At 35.3% G+C, this 18,011-nt stretch overlaps 1 protein-coding gene across 1 annotated transcript in view; it reads right to left on the reverse strand.

Moving 5' to 3' along the window:
• Nucleotides 1–18,011, reverse strand: part of RUNX1T1 (RUNX1 partner transcriptional co-repressor 1) — a gene marked incomplete at its 5' end in the record, with an annotated part of 161,401 nt that overhangs the window by 55,598 nt on the left and 87,792 nt on the right. Inside the window, 3 exon segments of the mRNA XM_083359683.1 lie at nt 5,316–5,405; nt 9,615–9,856; nt 13,060–13,197. Of these exon segments, the coding sequence (XP_083215809.1) occupies nt 5,316–5,405; nt 9,615–9,856; nt 13,060–13,197 (470 nt within the window).

Consider the following 18,011-nt stretch of genomic DNA (forward strand, 5'->3'; position numbering starts at 1 on the left):
GCTATGAAAATTCATCAGCACGAACTTCCAAATCAAGAACTGTCTTGTGAAACTTGGATTTTGCAGGACAATTTAGATAACTGCTTGAGCAGGGGATTAGACTAGAAGATCTCCAAAGTTCCTTCCAATTCTGTTATTCTGTTAATGCTCATGTCTTGTGGCTGAATGTGATATGATGTGCGTTGCCTGCAGTTGGTATTGTGTGAGAAATTTCAACGAGCATGTTTTGCAGCTTGCTGAAAAGGTGATTGCTGGTTCAGAATCCATCTTATGTTGTATTATCCTATGCTAATTCTAAAGATGTAATTTTATAAGTGACTTTTTAAAAAAAAAACATGTTATTCTAAGACAAAGAGGCTCTTTATATGTATATGTATAAATGTGAACAGAGAAATTTTTGGCTAGATTTTTCATCAGGCGCATTCCTTATTTGTGCCCATATTGGAAGCTTCCACATTTGTCTTATCGCAACCATTAAAAGTTTCTTTCCTTCTACCAGATACATTTAACAGTATTATAAGTTAATATTAATTTCATGAATTTTCCTGAAAAGTTTTCATTTTAAAACAGGTAGAACTCACATTCGTATATGGACATACAATATATTTAAAAGTCCACCCAAATTTACTTGCTATTTTCTGTGTGTTCCCTTCCCATGTGTACCAAAGTTTTCTTCCTAGCTTTATGTAGGCAGTGTTTTCAGCCTTGCATACAGATGCCTCTATGCAGTCTTTAAATATCATTCCCAAATGGTATTTAAGAAAATGATATCATGTGCTAGACATCTTGCATGCAGATGTCTTTGGCCAGGCTTTTTTGGCTTATTCCCAGAAAGGGGCTTAATATGTGTTTGAAAAAGAAATTCTGGTCACAAAATATAAACAAGCTTTGAAAGGGAATAATGCAATCTGTAAGTTTCTAATATTTTATTAAAATTGAATTAAGTCAGGCACATTCACAAAGAATTTCTGAAAACTTGTTTTAAATTAATATTTATTAATAAGAAAAAAGAGTCTATAATTTGAGCAATTTGTACTGAAAATACCTATTGGGATTAGAGAATATATTAAATTATGTTATAATTGATAGATTAAATATGCATAGCTACATAAGCAAATAAGTAATGAGAGACATATACATGACCATTAACAAATGTATACATACAGATGACATAATACACACACTCTTTCCCTTAGTACTCTGTTTAATTTACTGACTCAATAAACATCTTCTGCCAATTTTTTTTAAAAATATGGTAATACAAAGCAATTTTGCTTGCTCTAATTCTGGTGCCAGATTAGGTAATTAGAACGGTGTCTAATATCCTTCCCGTAAATGTTTCTCCATAAATGCAAAATGGAACTGAGGGTCTGTGAGTTACATTAGCTTAATGAAAACAAGACTTTAATGCATATTGTTACAGCAGCATTTCAATGCACTTATTAAAGCCCGTGTTCCCACAACCATATGTTTTTGGTCATTAATGTCTCCTTTGAGGAAAAGCACTAAAATTAGAAGAAGAAAAGAGAAGTTGCATCTTTGATTCTAGTGATCCCAAATAAATGATATGACAACCATATGGTGTGAAGCAATGATGGAAAGGTCTAGAAGTATCCTTGTAATTTTTTCCCCTTATTCTCTTTTGTGTTCTTTTTTTAAAGCTGCCTGCTTCACCACAATATGATGAAATGCAGCACTGAAATAATTCCTCCTCTTAAAAGCACAAAGGGAAACAAAATCTCATTCGATGTGAGAACTGTAACTGAATGTTTCTCCCTCCCCACTCATCTTGTTAAACAATTGAATAAAACATTGTACAGCAAGTGGATGTTAACATTGAATGACAAGTATTTGTCCTGTGAATATTTAAAATGATAGAAGTTGCTTTTGAATTGAAATTAAAGTTTCTGTTTTATGGATGATTTTTTTATTTGTAGAAGATTTGTTCTGATTAAATAATTCTAGATTCATCCCAGCATTATATACCTTACAATATTACAGTAAAATAATAAATACTACCACACAACAGTGTGCTGCAGCAGCCAAAAAAGCCAATACAATCCTACATTGCATTAACAAAAGGGACTCAATCAAGATCACGTGACGTGTTAATACCACTCTAAAAAGCCTTAGAAAGACCACAGCTAGAATACTGCAACCAATTTTGGTCTCTATACTATAAAAAAGATGTTGAGACTCTAGAAAAAGTGCAGGGAAGAGCAACAAAGAGGACTAGGGGACTGGAGGCTAAAACATATGAAGAACGGCTATAGCTAGTCTAGTGAAGAGAAAGACCAGGGGAGACATGACAGCAGTGTTTCAATATTTAAGGGGCTTTCACAGAGGAAGGGATCAGCCTGTTTTCCAAAGCACCTGAAGGCCAGACAAGGAATAACAGATGGAAGCTGATCAAGGAGAAATTTTCTGACAGTGAGAACAATCAACCACTGGAATAGTTTGCCTTCAACTCTTGTGGGAGTTTCATCAATGGAAGCTTTCAAGAAGAGACTGGACTGCCATCTGTCAGAAATGGTGTAGGGTCTCCTGTTTGGGCGGTGGGTTGACCTACAAGGTCCCTTCCAACTCTGTTATTATGATTCTGAACGATCAGTAGTAATTCATTGTAATTTATTTTACATTCTGCCACTTCATAATTTATAGATAATGAATTGGTATTGGGGAGAGCAACATCGTTGACTTTGTTTTAGCTAGGAGTTGCAAAGCCTAAGGGGAATTACTTATTTTACTTATATGGTATAAATAGTCAAGCCATAAAACACAGAACATTAAGCACATAGAGAGTGAATTTGGTCTAGTGGTTAAGGCACCAGGCTTAAGTTCAAGTCCTGTCTTAGTCATGAAAGCCAGCTGGGCCCAATCCACCTCACAGGGTTCTTGTGGGAGGCAAATATAAGGAAGATGCAGTAATGTGTTCTCCACTTTGAAGTATTTATAAAAAAAACAATAAAAGTGAGAAATTAATAGTGACTTGAAAAACAAGCCAACAACTGATAACTCAAAAGTAAAAAAGCAATAGCTTAAATGTCTACATCCCCAATTTAAATATAAATAATACAATGTGACTGAGCGAAGTTTTGAATAAACTACTGGAAAAAAGTAAAAACAAAGCAAAACTAATAACACCAACTTTATACACTAGGCCAGGGGTCGGCAACCTCGGCTCTTTTATGACTCGTGGACTTCAACTCCCAGAATTCCTGAGCCAGCTATGCTGGCTCAGGAATTCTGGGAGTTGAAGTCCACGAGTCATAAAAGAGCCGAGGTTGCCGACCCCTGCACTAGGCTCAGTTACCATCCAGATCCAATGCCTGAGGGAAAATCTTGGAATTCAAAACTTCAAGATATTTGTTTACTTTCTTTACAGTGTTTACTTTTTAACCTTCATTTTAGGGGGTTGGGAATATTTGTTTTTTCAAAGCAGTCTTTAAATTTTCTGGTCCAACGCCCGCCCCCCCCCCGGAAAATAATCCAATAAATCAGGATTGCTTACTCCATGTAACTGAGGGAAACCATATGACCTGTGGTCTGCATGCTTTTTTTTCCTTTTGTTGTATTCATTTTTATAAAAAAAACTTGGTAGGGCCAGTGCTTTTCCTTTTTTTTGGTACCATATGAAGCTACCTGAATTTTGATATGATAGTGAACCTTTTGCAAATGGCATGTTCAATAATGCGACGTATGAGGAAAGCCCGAAAATGTTTCCTGGTAGATATTTATTGGAAAACTCTTTCTCATAAAAATCTTGATCAAGTTTGCTTGAAGGAAGTGGAAAGTAATGAGGCTTTCACTCTGCTGAATGATTTTGTTTCAGATCACTAGTTCCTTGCTTTAGGAAGCTGGTGATTCTGAACAGGGCATCTAAGGGGGAAGGGAAAGCTCAAGACATCTGGTTTCCTAATGCAAGAGGTTGAAAATGGGCTTTCTGTTGCCCTGCTGACACAATAAATGCAATATATTACGAGTCCAATCACCAGGTCTTACTTAGCTGTCTGGATTAAAGACATTGCTGTGAAAAAGCTTCGCCCCTTTTCTTTCTGTGCTGTGATGTTGTAGACATGTACTGTATATGTAAGATAGAGTATGCAGTATGGTTCTGCTTTCATTATTTTGATGAAAGCACTGTATCCTGCAGATGATTCTGATTGGGCTTTGTAATGTTCAGTTTCAGAGAAGAGTCTTTTCAAAGTATATACAGGTAGTCCTCGACTTATGACCACAAATGAGCCCAAAATTTCTGTTGCCAAGTGAGACATTTGTTAAGTGAGTTTTGCCCCATTTCGTGGCTTTTCTTGCCACAATTGTTAAGTGAATCACTGCAGTTGTGAAGTTACAGGGTTGTTAAGTGAATCTGTTTTCCCCACTGACTTTGTCAGAAAGTTACAAAAGGTGATCACATGACCCCAGGACACTGCAACAGTTGTATGTATGGGTTGTCAGTTGCCAAGTTTCTGAATTTTGATTACGTGACCATGGGGATGCTGCAAAGTGTGAGAAACAGTCATAAGTCACTTTTTTCAGTGCTGTTGTAACTTCAAACTGTCACTAAATGAAGCATTATAAGTTGAGGACTACCTGTGTATGGTCTTCCAGGCCATTATGTTGTCTTCATATCAAGTGTGAAATGAACTGAATAAACGCTACATAAGGCAGCTCTTGAAAATCACTCAATGCAATGGCCTGGCAGGAATGAGTATGTCCATATAACATTTTTGCTTCATGCACTGCACCAGTTACATATGTATGTATGTATGTATGTATGTGTATGTGTATATGTATATGTATGTGTGTATACACACACACACACACACACACACACACACACACACACACAAAACCTGTGTAGTGATAGTGGCAGTTTCTCCTGCTACTGAAACAGCAGGAACATTATTAGGTGATTTCATTTTTTACTGCTACTGATAATAAACCAAGCTGTGCAGGATGTTGGATCAATGGAGCTAGATCTGGTGAAGGAGGCACTGTCAATCAACTAAACATACATAGGAGAAAATGGATTTAACAGATGATGAGGTAGCACAGCTGAAAAATGATTTTATAACAGTGCTTTATAACACTGAAAATAGATGTTACAGAGCTGACAAATTCTGTCTAGTTAGCAATGAATGTATAGAAAATAATTATTCTAAAAGAGTTTATCCCACTTACACTAAGAATGGAGCCCTTAAATATGAGAATCATTTTCCTCACTCTCTTAAAAAGCAGAACTATAATACACATCGGTGACTGAGCAATGATATAGTTTAAAATAGTTTCCAGATCAATGATCTGTGCAATACCTTCAAAAATGGGATGACAAAAGGTCTCAGTGGGAAGTTAGTGGCTTCTTGCAGTTTGGAATGAAATTCTTCAATTGTCAAAGTAGAGTTCTGTTGAATGAAAAAAAATTCTGACTCTGTAAAATGGATAATAGAAATGTTTTGGCAATATACATTAGGCTTGCAGTATTTTACACAGAGAAACATTCTTAAATGTTTTATATTAACAATGTTGTAGCATTTATTTTACCTCATGAAAACCATTACATTAATATACTATAAAAATACTACCACTATTTTGTTGTTGTATTTCTGTAATTCAGATTACCCTTAAGACTACATTAGTTCTGGGGGAAAATGTCTGGTTTAATTTAAAAATTCATGTCTTTATGCAGTCATGTTTGTACCTCATGAATGAGAAACAGAACAGGGATAATATATTTGGGGAAAGTACCAAACCAGCAGAAACATCTATTTAACAGTCAATTGTCTCTGCATGACAGCTACTACTCATACTGATATTGGTACAAAGCTAAAAGACATTAAGTAGTGGCCCAGCCATAACTCAGTATGTATTGACTTTTTTATATTGTCCTCCATAAAGATTTTTTGGAGATTCACTTCATACATGTGTGTTATATGTGTGTGTTAATCAGTTGTAAACTCAGAATGAGATGCAGCTGCCATGTTGAAGGCTATTTTCAGTACAGGTGGTCCTCAACTTACAACCTAAAATTTCTGTTGCTAAGCAAAACAGTTGTTAATTGCATTTTGCCCTATTTTATAACCTTTCTTTCCACAGTTGTTAAGTGAATCACTGCAGCTGTGAAGTTAGCAACAGGGTTGTTAAGTGAATCTGGTTTCCCCATTGACTTTGCTTGCCAGAAAGTCACAAAAGGTGATCACCTGACCCCGGAACACTGCAACCGTCATAAATATGAACCAGTTGCCAAGCATCTGATCATGTGGCCATGGAGATACTGCAATGGTTATATGTATGAAAAATGGTCAAATAAGTCAGTGTTTTCATTGCCATTGTAACTTCAAAGAGTCAATAAATGAACTATTGTTAAGTCGAGGACTATCTGTATGACCTCTGAGTACCTCATGATTCTCCATTGTTTATACACAATACAAGTCAAGGAATCTCTGAAGGCTCTGCTGAAACCTATATTTAATTTGAGTAGCTGAGACATAAAAGCAATAATAAACCCACATCCTTCATTTAAACAGAGCATATGATTCAATAGCTAATAGCTAATAATAGGTATGCTAAATCAGACCATAACATCCATTATTTTCCTTTCATGGTGGTACAAACATAGTATTTTGGAAACAAAAAAATATATATGGTTGGAAGTCTAACAGAAATGGTTGCAAATCCTACCTTGTTTTGAATAGTTACTGAGATATCTAAGGAATAGCACTTAGACTTATTTATCGCTTCATAGTGCTTTACAGCCATGTCTAAGTGGTTTACAGAATCAGCATATTACCCCCAACAATCAAGGTCCTCACTTTTTTTTGGTCATATTTTATTGATTTTCTAATTTTACATTTAAGTATTTAAAAAGCAACATGGCGGCTGGGTTAATCAATAATTCAATAACATACAAAAATCTTTAGTACAAATCTCAAACTACCACATCAAATATTTCCTCTCCTTTTCCCTTAATATCTCATATTTCTCATATAATATCTCTACTATCTCATATTTAAACTAATACAATTCTTATTGTATCTATTAAGATAGCATTGTTACATTTATCAATAAATTTTTAGCTTATACATACCCTAGTTACTTTAACATTCAATCTTTATAAACAATCAATGTCCTGTAGTTAGTTTTTCCCATTTTAATTTCCCATCAATATTTAAATTTAACATTTGATATTTATAATTTCCAAATTTTTGATAACCAAAGTTTCCTTTATCACAATTCTTAACAAAGTCTAATATTCAAAATACACATCTTATCTATTTGAGTATATTCTATTTCCCACCATCTTACATCATCTAATTAATAATACAATATAACATTTCTTATTTGCAACTAGTTTCCAAATGTCTTAAATTTAATGACCAAAATTTCCCCTATTTCAACATCAAATATTTCCTCTTTTTCTCTTGATATCTACTATCTCATATTTAAGTTAATACATTTATTATTTCAATTAAATAAAAACATATTTGTTACATTTATCAATACATTTTTAACTTATTACATATCTTAATTACTTTTACATTCAGTCTTTATAAACAATCAATATCCTATTTATTTGTTTTACTCAATTTTTAATTTCCCATCAATATTCAAATTCAACTTTTAGTATTTATACTTCCAAGTTTTAAATGACCAAAGTTTTCTTTATCTCAATTCATAACAAAATCTGGTATTCAAAGTATACATCTTGTTTATTTAAGTATATTCTATTTTAATTAGTAATATAAAATCCTTGCTGATAAATCAAAACCCCATTTTCTTCAGCCTTATTCTGCCTTTCTTCCTTTGCCATCTCGCTCTCCATGTCAGTGCTTTTAGGTCATCAAATAGATCTCCCTCTGTTATTATATATATTATTTGAAATAAAAGAGACTATCCAGTCACCATTTTTTTGAAAGTGCTAACAAATTGTTTCTTTATTATTCCAGATTCCCATATTTGTCCTGGTATGTTTGTCTTCCCTTCGGCCTGTTCTTCTTGCTCCTCAAGTTTCTTCTGGTTTATATAGAAAGTCTTTTCCATTTTCAATGTTGTCAGTCCCTTTTCTGGATTTTCCATTGACTGCATTTGTTGGTCAGTTGAATCCTCTGTCATAGTATTTAATTGTTCCACTTCTTCTGTTATATTTTGTGTAGTTGATTCTTTAGTTGTAGTCAAAATTTGAATTCATATATCTAGGCTGACATCTTGTTCTTTTCTGTAGCATCTTATTTCATCACAAGCTGAAAGAATGGTTTCATGTATTGCTTTTAACATAATGATAATCTGTTCCTGGTCTTCATCCATATTCTCTTAGTAGTGTGTTAAATTAAGAGCTTTAAAGTTAGAGAATGAAAACAATTTTATAACTGAGTATAGAACACAGCTGAGCTTCTCACAGCTGATAATTGTCAAGGTTGAAAAAGTCTTATCTGTAGTCTGGGCTTCCAGCCAAGTCTCCTTTAGACAATAACAAGTTGTAATATCGAACTTTAGTCACAAGATGTCACCAATGCCATTTAAGGTTTTTTAAGTCCAAAATTTTTATAATCCTTTTTCCAATTTTATTTCTTTTTTGTAAATAAAAACCAAGGTCTTCAACAGAGATAGGAAATCTTTTGGTCCTCAAATTCTACTAGCATACAAATCCAGTTAGATTAAGGTTATTCTTTCAGTGTTTTAACTCCCCTGGATAGTCAGTTGCCGCTATTTTTAGAGGATGGGATAAAAGTTCCCTTCCCTCTCTCGTCACAGGGGGAAGATACTTTGGGCAGCTTTTGCAGGAGAAAAAAAAACTTGGGATTAAAGAGAGGTTCAGATCTCACCCAGTCTCATCCATGCTGCTTTGAAGTGCCTGGTGATAAGTTTGATTTTGGCTATTTGCAGCCGAGTGATGAGCCATATTTCTATGGCTGGTCTTTCATCTGCCAGTTTGGATCCCCATGATCAAGCAGGGATCCACTCCTTGCTGGTCATCCCTACAGGGTGACTTTCAACCCTTTCCAGGGTCCCCCAGCGATGCGAAATCGAACATGGAGGACGAAGCTCACCTTCCAGCATCTGCGGCGACCTCAGAAGGATGGAAGGCTGAGTCAACCTTGAACCAGGATCAAACTCCTGGCAGTGGGCAGAGTCAGAGTCAACCTGCAATACTGCATTCTAACCAGTGCACCTAACATGGCTCCTAAGATTCATGAAAACACCTGATCCCCTTTTAAGGACCATCACTTTATCTTATGCAAATAAACCCATAAATTAAAATCTGTGGTTTGTGATAAGGTACTTTCCTTTGCAACCATACTATGTGCAAGATAGTCCTTAGTTTTAAAATCATGAAACAGGAAGGTTTTTTTAGAGTATTATGGAAATCCAGGATTCAAACAGGGTTCAAGGATTGGGCAAATCATTATGATTAAGACTTACTTGCCTCAACAGGATAGCTCAGGCTAAAAACACTTCTTTGAGCCCCTTGGAAGAATGCTGGGGTACAAATGAAATAAATAAAATGTAAGTACCACTTATCTTCTTGTCTGGTATATCAATAAAAGGGAGATTTGAAGAAGAGGCTGAAGAGAAAGAAAGAAATCCACAGTCATTAAATAATTTAATTCACTTACCACAAGTCCTAGCACAAGGGTACGCACTCTCTCCCCAATTTCTGGTGAAATGTCATTGCCAAACTGCTGTAAGGTTGTAAGAAATCTCTTCAGTTTGCTAAGCTGCCGAGCTCCACAAGCTGGTGGTAGTTGCTGATTAGCCAAAGATGAAGAGGAGGAGGAGGATGGGCCATTGCTAAAGCCATTTGGTGGGGAAGGAGCCCCATTCAAAGCTGTTGGTGAATGGCTTGTGCCATTAGTTACTAAAAAAAGGAAAGAATACAGAGAAAGACATGTCTTCAGAACTTTTCCAGCTTCATATTACCCTAAGTTAGAATATTTCTGAAGGAGGTATTTTGCACAGATAAACCATGGTGAAATGCAATGGTTTAAAGCAATTGGACAATTATTTCTCCAAAACGGTATATGGTTTCCTTCCCGAGCAGAGGGCTGGACTAGAAGACCTCCAAAGTTCCTTCCAACTCTATTATCCTGTGAGTTTGCTAACTTCTTGTTTTCCTAAATAGTAAAGACATAGCTAAATTGCAGTAAATGCTTTAGATTTCAAAAAAGCATTGGGCAATAGGTTTCTTTTATTAGATTCTCAGAAATAGGTCTGTGAATTCTTTGAGTGATTACTTACAAGTTCCCTGTTCTACTTGACTTTAATTCAAAATTGGGGTACTAGAGGATTAGTTGCAAAACCACATCAATCATAGTAGACATTTTGCAAACAATCAATTCCAGCTATTTTTTGAGAGTTCCTCCAACATGCTTTCAAAATCTAATTGAGTCTCTCAGCTCTTTCTCAGGCCTAACATTAATCTTATCCTAAAAGAGAACAACATATTGAATAACTGTATATTTTTCTGTACATTTTAAATAGGATACAAATACACAGCTTCCTATTGTCTTTCAGGATGAAAACTGTGCATGCATATAGTTTTGCAATTATAAATGTTGGCTTCAATAGGAGCATGTAATACATTTTAATGGAATGAAAACCTGATTACCAAAGTAAGCATTCTGTAAGTATTCATTAGGTTTATAGTTGACCTTTCTTCCAGAAGATTAAGATGGCATACTAGTAAACCCTTCCCATTTTTTTTCCAAAACAACATCCTTATGGAGTTTATCCAAAAAGACTTTTAGTACCAATGATTACTGTTTGCATAATGCTGAGATCTTGTGGGTTTAAAATAAGGAACCCAGCACATTCCTTCAAACTGTGACTCAAAAACTTATATGTTTTTAATTTTCTCTTGGCTTCCCTGAGAAAGAGTAAAAGAGAAAGGCTGTTTTTTTAAATGCATTTGCTGTCTGATCACAAGTTCCTTAAATTCCCAATTGAGTTGATTGTATGGCTCTATGCATAAAAACCTGGTTCCTGCACATGTTACATTATATAAAGTGTGCAGGTTTTCAAAACAGTGCTTCATTCTCTAGCACAGACATGTCAAACACAAGGCCCGGGGGCCGGATCCGGCCCGCGAAGTGGTTTCATGCGGCCCGCGAAGCCATCCTGGAAACAGTGAGGGAACGGCCCCCACTGCCTTGGCCCTGGCCCAGAGACCCTCCTCCTGCCAGAGACCCTCAGATCTGTCCCACTCCTGCCCAGGCCCCCATAGGCACCCTTGATGCGAACGATGTAGAGCTGGCCACGCCCACCCAGTAGGCCATACGCACTCTAGCCACGCCCACCCGGTAGGCCACGCCCACCCTGGCCATACCCACCTGGCCCCTTGAGGGCAACCACAATGCTGATGCGGCCCTCAATGAAATTGAGTTTGACACCCCTGCTCTAGCATGAATTGACTGGGCAATTTTCAGGATGTGTTTCTTTTTTTATAAGGACTTCTTTATAATAAAATATTCCAGACTAAGAGGGTTTTGAGGGACTCAAACCCAGGTGAATAAGGTTCTAAAGATGCTGGTCTCATTACAATATAGAGAAACAAAATTCATGAAGCAAAATTCTGTGATTATAAATTCATTGCAGGAAGTACCTGAAAAAAGAAAAAGGATCTATCACTAGCCCAGGCTTGCCATAGTCACACTGGACTTTTGAAAAGTTATAAAAAGGTGAAATGGATTGAAGACTTTACACTTTTTTAAAGGATAGTCTGAGCACCTTCACAGAAAAGAAATTGGAGTATCTGGACCTGGGTTATAGGCTAGCAATTTTATTTTTGCAATTTTGTGTGTGTGTGTGTGTGTGTGTGTGTGTTTGTTTGTGCACAGCCCTTCTCTTCTAATCTGAAAGAACTCACAATGCATATATATTTAATATTTCTACTTTTTGAGGTTATAACAATACTTTTCAATCTTTAAATAACCTCCCCTTAGTTAAATAGGGAAATATGAGGAAGTACAGCTTGATGGATTTTTTTCTGGCACTGTTCTATCTGAGCAAGTATACAGATGTTACTTATCACAATATACTCTAAATAGAGGGTTAAAACCAGACAGCTGCTGACAGTGGGGAAACAATGCTCCTGAAAATAGAACAGGAAAAACAGAAATATATAATAGCATCCCTGTCATTATGTGGTTAGAGAGGTTGAGTTACAATTATTACAAACTAGGCAGTACTTTCCAATCTAAATAGTTGCCGATCTGCTTTTAAAAATGAGTAAGCTTTAAATCTACCACAATCAACTGGACAGATATACCAATGTAGTAAATTGGAAATGGTTAATTCAGTTGTCAAAAAAGTTTTTCCCCCCTCTTTCAGCATCAACTCTCATTCAGAATGCTACAACGCAAACAAACAATAGTCTTCACTAGTGAATTGGAAAGAAGGATAAACAATGTAGAGATTTGTACAGTGTAGGGGACAATTAATAGTTTAAATTATATTTTCCAAAATGAGAGCATTAAGGACAGGAAAGATTAAGATCTTTGCTGCAGCTTCACTTTTCTTATCACAAGCATATATAGAAGAAAGGTATAATTACATATTGTGAGTGAATTTTACTGCAGGTAGTCCTCAAGTTACAACTACAATTGAGCCCAAAATTTATGTTGCTAAGTGAAACATTTGTTAAGAGTTTGTCCCATTTTACAACTTTTCTTGCTACAAATGTTAAATGAATAATTGCATTTGTTAAGTTAGTAACATGGTTGTTAAGTGAATCGGGCTTCCCCATTGTCTTTGCTTGTCAGAACATCGCAAAAGCTGATCATGTGACCCCGAGATGCTGCAACTGTAATTAATAATGAACCAGTTGTCAGGCATCTGAATTTTCATCATGTGACCATTGGGATGCTTCAACGGTCATTAAGTGTGAAAAAGAATCATAGGTGTGGTAAGTTTGAATGGTCACTAAATGAACTGTTGTAAGTTGAGGACTTTATGTGTAAATTTCACCCACAAAACGCCAATAGTTCTTGTTATTAAGGGATTGTCTTATGTTGTTTGTTTTACTGAATGTACTTTTCTTGGTCAAAGAAGTTTCTGCCTTACATGTTGTGGGTGTGAAAGAACTGGTTCTTGGGGCTCCTTGGGTTGTTGGGGGAGGAGGCATTGTTGGAGGGGTCAGCCTGGATTGTGTCTTCACATCCACAGGTGAATCTGGCATTGTGGAATGCTTCTCAATGCGATCTGTAATAGATAAAAAGTTTACTTGTTCAAATAGGTAAAGATACCAGCTACCAAAAATAACAGTTTTCGTTTCTCAGATCTACAAGTATATTTTAGGATTGGGTAAACTTTCTTTAATTTGAGAATCTTTTTTTTTCATTATTGAAAGCAAACCAAAAAGTGTGATAGCATTATCCTTAACTTTCTATAATTGAGTTCAGGTGGTAGTGTAGCTGGAAGAATGATGCTTGGTATAAAGAGATTATAGCCTTAACAAGAAGACCATCAATAAATGAAAAATTCTGGTATTATGATTCTTTCATGAAGATCAGCTACACAACACTTTTAACATTTGATGTTTACTTGATTTTATTTTCCTGATATTGCCATTCTATGACCTAACACTATAAATAAACCCTTGGAACTTAGAAAGATCCAGTTCTTCCCAATTAGAGTTTGGATTGTACATGCAGGGGCATATTACACCAGTTTCCCCCACACATTGCTTTAAATAAAAATTAGTCTGTGATTTGGCTTGCTGTAACTCATCTTGTCCTTTGCTTGAGCAAAAGGGTGTTCCTATACCAAAACCCCACTACTAAATACAATCAAGTTTAATTATTTCTCTCTATTCAGACACGTTTCACAATGAAGTAGCAGCAATACTTTTAAATTAATACATTTAAGACCTAATGTAAGATTCATTCTGATTAAATACTCTTGTTAATGTAATGTGCAAGCTGACCATGAAGACATTTGATATACCATTCAAGGATGTACATCAATGTTAATTAATTTTAAAAGTCACCTACAAAACTGGAAAGTTTTCTGACTCTTGAATATAGCTCATGATTACACAATTTTTCTCATGATATTACTAGATTAAGTGGTCTAGCTAGATTGACATTTTCCTATCCTTTTTTCCTTATATACTTGATACATGCACACAGCAAGTAACCTAATAGCTGTAAGATCTGTGTAAGATAAAAGCATTTACAAAGCACCACGCATAACCTTAATAGCATGGTCAATATTCCACATAATGTCTGGAAATTAACTGTGTGATTTATTCTTAAATATGGTGGATTGTTCAGATTTCTTATAGTCTCTGAATCATCAAATTTGACATTTGAGAAAAAAAATCGGAGAAGGTTGTTTAGTCAGGGATGATGTTACATGGGTTGCAAACTTACTAATATAAAACTGCTACATTTTATAAGAATGTTGGTAAAATACTGTATCAATTTATCTTTGTGGATAAAGAAAAATTAGTAAACATAATTTGCCATTTAGACTTTAAAAATCAAACTATTAAAGCAGTTAATAGAAATTCTATGGAAGTAAAAAGGCAAAACATTGTTTCATATTTTTCTCTTTCACACAATACTGGCTGAATTGATGGTCCTTTAGCCACTTTCCTTGGCAGAAGATACAATATTAAGATGATGCTAAATTTAAAAGCGTTAAATTAGAAGCCTGTGTAAGAAGTCTAATCATTAAACGATAGTGACTGAAATACGAACACTTAAATAAATATAGCTAAATTCAGTTTGATTTCCTGTATGATTTATTGCACAGTTCACAATGGGTAAAAGAAATGAAACAATAGTTCTATAAATCTTTATTTTAAAAAAATCAAAGGCATGAGAGGACAAGATTGGTGAAAAAAAAATTAACATTTTTGGGTAGCATCCAAAACAATTAAATCCAATGGAAACCCCACTGAAGTGAGTGGGAACAATATGAAAATATCCTCATGTTTGAATTTGTCATTTTCAAGAAAGAAACTGCAACTGTAAAAGCTCTGCTCCTTTCAGGTTATAATTTCAATTCAGTAGACAATCAAGCATTTATTTTTCAAAATTTCTTTTAAGGAAAAATAGAGTTTTATAATGGAAAATAAAGACCTGGAACCGTCGTTTCATTATCAGAAACGTATCAGAGTCCACTGAGTTTATATAGAATTAAACCTAAAAAGTATAGTTCTTTGCAAACTGTGGGACTAAATATTAAGATATCTGCAAAGAAGGAGGAGTGTTGTAAGCAAAACAATGTTCCCTAAAATAAAGACACTTGGCTGATACTGTGATCAAATATTTAATAGGCAAGATAAATAAACTTAAACCGAACAAGTTTGGAAATGTTGTTTGTTCCACTCACCTACAGCCTCAGCAGCGAGTACTGTATATAACATTTAGCCTACAATGCAAGAGAGGAAAAGAGGCATGGCTCTTTTATTTAGGCTGTCCTAAATAAAGGCAGATATTTCTGCCATGCCAAGAAAGGAGAGAGAAGAGAGACTTGCCAGAGCTGGCCAGAAGATAACATTGGCAATTGCTGGTCCATCTGTTTTGCATTCTGCTAACACTCATGCTGAAGTGTTGGAAAATGTATTCCAGGTATACAGGTCTGAAAACATGTGTGAGCCTGGACATGAACAGAAAAGAGCAATACGTGGAGGAAGGAAAGGAAGTTATATTCCAGTTGTGAAAAGGTAATCACAAGGTATCCCTCCAATTCAATTCCTGGGAACTGAAAAAGTAATTTTTTTTTCTCCCTATAACACAATGGCAACATATTGCCTCCCATTTTAGAGCAGTTGAAAAATGTGTTGACCTCAAAAGACAGAGGAGAGTGTGGGTGGTCTGAATGACTGTACAGTCTTTAAGGCAAAAGCCCCATTTATTATTCAACTAGACAAGAGAACATGCTATTCCGATATATTAGTTGCCCCATAAGGTTTATATCCAATATTATAGAGAAAGTATTTTATTAATGTAATGAAAGTTATATTTTACAACTCTTTGCAATTGCCTTCCACTTGCTATGCAACCTAGGTCCTCAGAGTAGGTTGGGAAAGGTGTAGGAGTATAAACCACTTGGTTAGCAGTCTGTTGTGTTGGTGAACACAATACTATTTCATATATTGCCTATGACACTATTAAAAACAACTGTCATCTTTCAAGCTGTAAATTACTTTTCAATCTTTTAAAAATGAATTCAAACTAATTTGAAATGATTATGCATAATAATAACCTTTATAACCTAATTATAAATTAATTAGTAATTAATGTTATTGAGTATTGTAAGAATTTTTGGTAGATTTGGTATAAACTTTTATTAGTTCCCCGGATTTCAAGAAATCCTTCAGTTGATGGAATGGAGTTGGGGAATCATATAAAACAAGATTTAATCTGAATAATTCTGATACCTTGTAAATGTTGCTGGAATTGGGTATGTGTAGTTTAATGAAGAGAAGGGTGAGGGGTGACATGATAGCAGTGTTCCAATATCTCAGGGGCTACCACAAAGAAGAGGGAGTCAAGCTATTCTCCAAAGCACCTGAAAGCAGGACAAGAAGCAACGGATGGAAACTAGTCAAGGAGAGAAGCAACCTAGAACTAAGGAGAAACTTCCTGACAGTTAGAACAATTAGCCAGTGGAACAACCTGCCTCCAGAGGTGGTGAATGCTCCAACACTGGAGGTTTTTAAGAAGAGACTGGACAGCCATTTGCCTGAAATGGTATAAGGTTTCCTGCCTGAGCAGGGGGTTGGACTAGATGACCTCCAAGGTCCCTTCCAACTTTATTATTACTATTATTATTATTATTATTATTATTATTATTATTATTATTATTATTTGTAAAAAGTGGCAGAACTGAGGAAATGCAAAATCTTAAATCTTAAACACTATGACTATATGCTACATTGGACATTTAACAATTTTGCTTTTCAATCATTGGCCATAATTACATGTATTACTTTTGAACAGAACTAGATGTGTAATGTATCATGATGGAAATCTGTGCATAATGTTAAAAGCAATCACAAAAATTGAGTTATCCTAGACAGTGTTACTAATTTGTAAATCTAACTTTGATTCTGAAGCAAAGGAGTAGAAAGATTGTAAACATGCAAATGGCAGCTTTATGTTTTTGTAAAATTGCTAATAACAGAAAAAGCTATTAGGAAATAAAGACTAGCTTTATGTTAGATGTTCTAATTACCAGATCAAGTTATATTTAGGTATGAAAGAATGAGCTGATTGCAACTAAAGCTTTAATTCACCTCTCAGAGACAATGGAGCGTAGGAAAGGAATGGGGTGAAGCAGGAAGAGGCTCACACAACACTCCTCAAAAGCTCCTCCCACTTTATCTGAAGCTTATCCTCCACATCACCTGTTAATTGTTCAACAGAAATTTACCTTTCTCCCATCACTTAGGCCAGAAATAAAAATTGATAGCAGTCTTGACAATTTCATTCCAACACAACCAAATTGGTGAAGTCCTGCAAGGGAATGGCAGTGAGTGATCATAGCCAGAAGGTTGCAAAATGTGATCACATGACCCTTGGACACTGAACCATCATAAATATGAGTCAGTTGCTAACTGTCTGAATTTTGATCACTTGACCATGGGGATGCTGCAATAGTCGTAAGTGTGCAAAATGGTCGTAAGTCTATTCAACAACATTCCAATTTCAAATCTGTAATGACAGATGATCCAATTAATGGCATGAAATTTTCATCCTCCATCCACAGCTTTATTGATCTCCTATAAACATCTTCTCTCCCTCCTACGTAGGCACAATACATGAGTGAAATACGACATAGTAATCAGTTGCCATTAAAAGAATTCAATATTTTTAAAAATAGTTTAGAATATGATTTAAGTTCGCCTCTTCATTCTCAGTTGCTCTGAGATCTGGTTATGGTTCAGAGGTTGCCAGATGACTATACTTTTTTAACCTTGACTTTGACTTGCTTGCTTTTTATGTTTCTCATTTTTGATTTTTACTTTTAATTTAGTTTTAAAGGGGATTATGGTAGTTATT

The sequence above is a fragment of the Vipera ursinii genome (genome assembly GCF_947247035.1).
Source record: "Vipera ursinii genome assembly, chromosome: 3".
Taxonomy (NCBI): domain Eukaryota; kingdom Metazoa; phylum Chordata; class Lepidosauria; order Squamata; family Viperidae; genus Vipera; species Vipera ursinii.